This window comes from Amia ocellicauda, chromosome 3, assembly GCF_036373705.1.
Source record: "Amia ocellicauda isolate fAmiCal2 chromosome 3, fAmiCal2.hap1, whole genome shotgun sequence".
NCBI lineage: Eukaryota > Metazoa > Chordata > Actinopteri > Amiiformes > Amiidae > Amia > Amia ocellicauda.
The window spans coordinates 45,093,417-45,099,822 of NC_089852.1; the positions used below are offsets into that span (position 1 = coordinate 45,093,417).

At 40.4% G+C, this 6,406-nt stretch overlaps 1 protein-coding gene across 1 annotated transcript; it reads right to left on the reverse strand.

Annotated features, from left to right (window-relative positions):
* Positions 1-4,977: 4,977 nt before the first annotated feature.
* LOC136747171 (olfactory receptor 1E16-like) lies at positions 4,978-5,955 on the reverse strand. The gene has a single exon (XM_066700128.1). The coding sequence runs from the start codon at positions 5,953-5,955 to the stop codon at positions 4,978-4,980; it is 978 nt and encodes a 325-aa protein (XP_066556225.1).
* Positions 5,956-6,406: the final 451 nt, after the last annotated feature.

The window sequence follows — 6,406 nt, forward strand, 5'->3', positions numbered from 1 at the left end:
AGCGGCCACTAGTGGCGGAAGGTGAGAAGGACCTTAGAGATGTCACCATTTAGATTAATCTTTGTCTTCGTTTCTCTGCGGTCCACAAATTAGTTTTAACACTTTCCTTTTTTACCCTTTTAAATAACCAATCAGTGGGTATGCAAACTTCAAACTGTATAGAACTTAATAAGTTTATACATACATTAAATCTAAATACAACACAAGGAAACTAAACTACAAGGAAAATAACTCTATAGCCAAATTTACCACCTGGCTACATATATATTATTTAATATACGATGTTGATACTGTTTAACTAACATACTCAATAGAGATATTAAAAGTAAAATACATCTGTTTCCCCTGTTTCCCTCTGTGAGTCACAGCAGAGCATTTTAGAACATATTGCTCAAAGGGTTAAGAGAAAAATGGGCTAAAACTAATCTAAAACTACCCTCCTACTATAATATATACCCGACAATTCCTTGCCCCCAAAAACCCAGAGTCTCGAAGAACACTTATCACGGTCCTTGATGCAATAGAGCTCCGCTTCAAAAGTGCAAAGTGCAGTAGTCTTCTTCCTCTTCAAAAGTGCGAAGTGTGGATGAAGGGTGAAGCAGACCTCAATGCAGGTAACACCGTCATTTGGTTTCTCTATCTCTTCTTCTTGACCACTTTGTCTTGTTTCTAAATCTCCCTCTTTTCCTCTAGTATCACAGGAGTATCACGACGCACAGGACACGCTGGACCACAGCATACCGTCAGGAAGGGGACACTGTAAGAGAAGGAATCGGTAGGTGGGTGCGTATACAAGTTCTGTATCTTTCGTTATTGGCTTAAACTTTCACCATATTGCCTCAATTTAATTGTGTCACATTCTCATCACAGATCTGTGTAATCCAGAATATTTATTAATAAACCAGTTTACTTAATTTAAAGAGCCATACATTCCCTTCCCCATATCCAAGCTGTTGTTGGTGTTTTTATATTCCAGTCTTGCTGTCTCTGTGCTTTCCAGCACTTTTCTCCACTCAGCCCTGTTGCCAGAAAGTCACTGCGCCCAAAGTCCCGCTTGCTGCTATGGTCTCACTCCACACCTGGCTTGTCCCCTGTCCTGCTTTCTCCACATATCCTGTACTGCATGCAGTCTCTGTCTCTCTCTAAGGGAATCTCTCATGCTCTGGATCTGCTTTGTTGAGTCAATTCTGCTCTACAGGGCCATATTCACATAACAGGAGCAGCTCTCTTGGGTGCTCGACTGGAAGGTATAGTCTGGTAGGTTCTCTTTATTTCCATCCGAGGCTGAATCTTCCAGGATGTGCTGTCAAGGCCAAAGGGGAGGTACTGAAGGTAATACAATGCCAGGAGCATGTGCCTCGCAGGGATATTGAGGCTCAACTAAAGCCAAAACCAGGTACTCGATAGAGGGAGCTGGTCCTGTCGCATCCAACCTAGACACAAATAACTGGTCAGCATGCCGAATGTCTGTAGGGTGGTTCATGTAGAACCTAAGGGCCTGCGCAGGTGCAGGTGTAGCCAACTCTCCTCCTCCAAAGAGAAGGGAAGAGGATGAAACGCCATCAAATCTACGAGCCTGTTCACATAGAAGGGAGATATCCCTGGACCCATCCCCCTGCAGAACATACTGATGAGGGGTGTAAGGACAGATAATGCAACTCTTTCACACATTTGGCAGATGTTATCACCATGAGAAATGTGGCCTTCAGTGACACTAACCTTAGGTCAGCTGATTGCAATGGCTCAAATGCAGTTTTGGAAAGTGCTTCCAGCAGTACATCAAGGTGCCAGGCAGGCAGGGAAAGGGCATGGGGAGGTCAAAGTGGCCCAGGTGGTTCGCCATCGATCCAGGCGTGACACCTGGAGATGGCCACCAGGTACACCTTGGGCGTGGATGGAAACTGCTCCTGCAGAAATTGCACTATGAACCTTGTCCTGGCACCAAGTTTGAAAAGTCTGCCAGTGGTAGGAGTACTGTGATCTTCTAAAGGGAGCTTTCACCGACTGTATTGTGGACACTTCCGCTTCCAACAGACCCCAGGATGTTGGATGATCCTGCTCAGAGACCAGGCCCAGAGTTGGAGCAGGCCTGGGTTAGGGTGCCACAGTGTGCACTGTGCCTGGCACCGCAGGTCTGCCCTTAAGGGGAAGCTGTCAGGGCTGTCTGCTCAGGAGGGAGACCAGTGCCTGTTTGCATAAAGCATCTGAGAGTGTTAAATCAGTCCTAAGTGCCTGAATTATTTGAGAGTGATGTCAGTTTAATGCTACTTTTACTCTTAGGAGTAAAAGCTATTCATAAATATTCTTTAGAATTAAAAGTACTCCTAACTCGACCACGAGGTCCCCTAACTAGTTAGGAGTTGGGAGATGGCAGCAATGAGAAGACTAATGAGCGCACCTTCTGTGAAAGGAAATGTGTTAATATGATATATTAGTATGATAATTAAGAGTTATTGTGATGATATAGATTGGACAGAAATAGAATATTCTGAATGCAGTTTCTTCCGCCATTGTCAGAAATGCGGCACTATCAGCAAGGATAGAGGTGGTGAGAATGGTGCGGTGTCTGGTAACAAGGAACATGCAACAATGTAGTAGCGATGATTTGGGACCAGCCGAATTTTCCATCAAACCAAAATGGCATTAACAGCACCCGAGATCGTTCGACAGTTTACTGATATCCCCACTACTGCACAGCAAATACTCCCAAATCAAGTTGCATTCATAGTCAATGACTATGCCTATAGGGTCAAATTTAGTCTAATCAATTCATAATCAATGCTAGCCTATATTCATTAAGGGTTTTACTTATCACCGATTCTATATCTGACAATTGTTTTACATGAACAAAAGTAAAAAATAGGCCGCAAAATGAATGAAAAACAATCCACTCATACAAAGCATATTCACAATAAACTGTATGCACGGTGACGAATGCATGCTAAATTTAATTTTAATTTAATTCAATACAGAGAAAGTGTCTGAAATAGCGAATCTGTATAAAAACCATCTCCTTGGTCATTCCTCTTTGTATATATACCACTTTGTGACACTCCTTCATTGCAAAGTTTTGTCTTGACTTTTGTGCCTGCAAGGTTGAGCATTTAACTAGTGACAGATCCTTTTGCTTTCGACCTCGGCTTGTCTTATTCTACCCTCACTTTCGTATTGTCTGTTTTGGCTCGTTCGTCTGATCAGTGAGCCTATGCCTATTAAACCTACCTTGATTCTGGCCTTCCCCTACATACCTGTTTGCCAGCCCAAGACCTCCTGCCTAACCACTGGTTTCTACTGTGCTCCGCACCTGGGTCCGCATCCCTTGGCTGCCTCCCTGACAGAAAACTTCACCTTTTTCCATGGATACAAAGAATGCTTAGGCTGATTGAGTTAACCCTGGACCAGATTGTCAAAAGGCTTGGTATCCCTTGTCTGCCTCCCTGACAGGTGGATATGCCCAATAAAGTGCAAATACTGCATTCATTAATGATAATATTTAAAAATGTCAAGAGCCACTTATATTTACCACTCCTGCTATGCCTTCTGTTTCCTTGCTTTCAATTGCTAATTCTACACCTACTCCCCCTTAAGTCTGTTTAGTAACTCTTCTCAATCATTTTACATATATTTCTGTTCCTTTACCCACTCCATCTCCTTCTCACAGTGTGTCAGTTGTACATGTATCTGTGGCAGCAGGATAGAGCCTTTTATGGGATGCCTCTGTGACACTCTGTATTACTGTCAACAGGGGGCAGAATTACCTGTAGAACGAGTTTCCACACGAGACAAGACAAACAAGTGAGTTTGTATGTGAGTGTGTGTCTTGATGGAGTCAGAATTGCAGTGTAACATCACCTCTTTGCGAAGTAGCCCAGCATCAACAACATGTATGTTTCCATTTGCCTGAATCAGAAAGCCGTATTTAAATCAGACAGCATTCAGAAAGTGTAACAACTGCAGTATCATGCACTTTCACAAGTCCCCACCAGAGGTCGTCATTGCCCTCTCCATACCAGTCACCTCGTCCAGCTTCAATCAGTCACTCATTCAATCTCACAACACCACTCTGATTACTCACCATACACCTGCTCGCCATCATCTGCTTCTCCCACCGAGCTTAATGAATCCCCCTGCCCCATGGACCGTGACAGAAACGTCTGCATGCACTCTAAGGGACTAGACCCCCATTACAGATGTTCAATCTCTGCTGTTGAATCTACCCCTATTCTTCTACCTGCTGCTTAATGAGGGAACTAGCAATATTAAGAAACAGATGGGATTATAAACATAATAAATCTTATAATACAATCTTAAACCTATTTTGTCAGTATGTTGGATCAAACTTCTAGCGTTTGCTACATCACAAAATAATTTGCTTCATACAGCAATGAAAAGGTATAAAGAATTACAAGTTTATTTTGCATTGCACTTATACATTTATTTTTCCATTTAATGTGGCATTACTATGACAAGACACCAAATAATGGAAATACAGCAGACAAAAACAAACAATCACATCAACACCCCCTAAGGTCTCTAGTCTGGAGCGGTCTGCCAACAGGGAGTGGATTAACTGTCACACACCTGGCACAGCCTCATTATAGTGCTGTAAGAAATAAACTGTCATTCTGACACCATGGGCCTGTCTTCAGTACATGAATGACAACATTTGCTCAGGAATTAATTCATCCCAATAAAGCTCATTCAGTGTTCATCCTCACTTTCTCTATCAGTGTGTATTACCAGACTAAAAACATTTTAACTTCACTAATTTGATTTAAAACCACATTCTGCATACATCTTAAAAGCCCACATTATTGCGCATATTTTCTCACATTATTCTAAATTTTGCCTAGGAATTACTTCTCCCCAATAGACATCATTCAGTGTTTATCCTCATTTTCTCTTCCAGTTAATATTACCAGTGATTTTATGTTCACTAATTTATATTTAAATCACATTCTACTTACATAAGTCTTATTATCTCAAGTTATTTGTCTGTTTATTGTTCCTTTTTTTGTAAAGCTTTTTTATTGCTGACATGATTTCCTCTGTTTTTAAAGAATAGATGATAGGGTTCAGCATTGGTGGAATGACACAAGCCAAGGATGTATTAATTATACTGGCATTTGGATGAATGGTGGAGCTCAATGTGGCAATACAAGTGGCACAAATTGGAAGATAAAAAATTGCCACCAAAATTAAGTGGGAGGTGCAGGTTTTCATGGCTTTCAAACGTCCCTCCTGTGTTGCAATTTTTAACAATGCAAATATAATACATACATAAGATAACGCAATCACTGCAACTGGCACCACAAAAGATATTGTTGTTCCCAATATTCCCATTATGAAACTTGGAGAATTATCATTACAGGCCAGATGAAAAGCAGGTCCATAATCACAATAATAGCTGTTTATCACTATAGATCTACAAAAGGACAATCTGGTAAATAAAAGTGTGGCTGTAATTGCCATTATTGCTGTGATAGCCCACATTACTGCTAAAATCAAAACCATCGAAGTATTGGTGATAATGTTGTGATATCTCAGTGGAAAGCATATAGCAACAAACCTGTCATAGGCTAGTACAACAAGAGTGAGTGACTGCATGGCGGAGAAGAAAAGTACAAAACACATATTGGCCAAGCAAGCTTCATATCTGATGAACTGAGAATCAAAGAGGAAAGTGTCAATTAACTTTGGTATAATTGCTGTGCTGCTACAAACATCAACTATAGCTAAATTACAAACGGCAACAAACTTAGGGGTGTGAAGGCTATGCTCCATGTATATAATGAACAGGATGAAGGAATTACCTAATATAGTTACCACATAAACGAAGCACAAGAAAATATAGTAATACTTTGCATTTGGTAGGTTAGATAAGCCACTGATATAAAAGAACTGAGGCCGAACAAATATAGCATTCAGAGGAAGTGTTGAATTCGGGGAGTTCATGGGCAGATTTCAGTCTTCAACCTCTCATCTGTAATTACAAAAGTAATTACCTTAATTTTAGTTTAATATTAACACGAGAATACGATATGGGCACATGTGCAATAGACATTGATCTTTCACAGGAATGCCCAAGTATTTATTTGCAAAAAACATTTCAGCCATTAAAAATGTGTACATAAGTGTACAGTGTACTGCATTGTATGTACAGTCTATGAACCCAGCATACAAGTATGTCTCTTTTGCATAATTATATATTCCAACAATTCATTGGCTGCAAAAAAAAACAAAAAAAAACTCAAGTTTACTGATACAACTTAATTTAGTTCTGATGTGATAATGTTACAAATTTTACCCAATATTTAAGTGCTAAATATACAGATCAGTATTAAAATGTTGAGTCTTCCTGTAATGTCTTATTATAATGTATTTCCAGCCAATTCCTTAGTTATTC

Coding starts and splice junctions, on each gene's coding strand:
- LOC136747171 (XM_066700128.1), bottom strand. CDS start 5,955: ATGAACTCCCCGAATTCAACACTTCCTCTGAATGCTATATTTGTTCGG.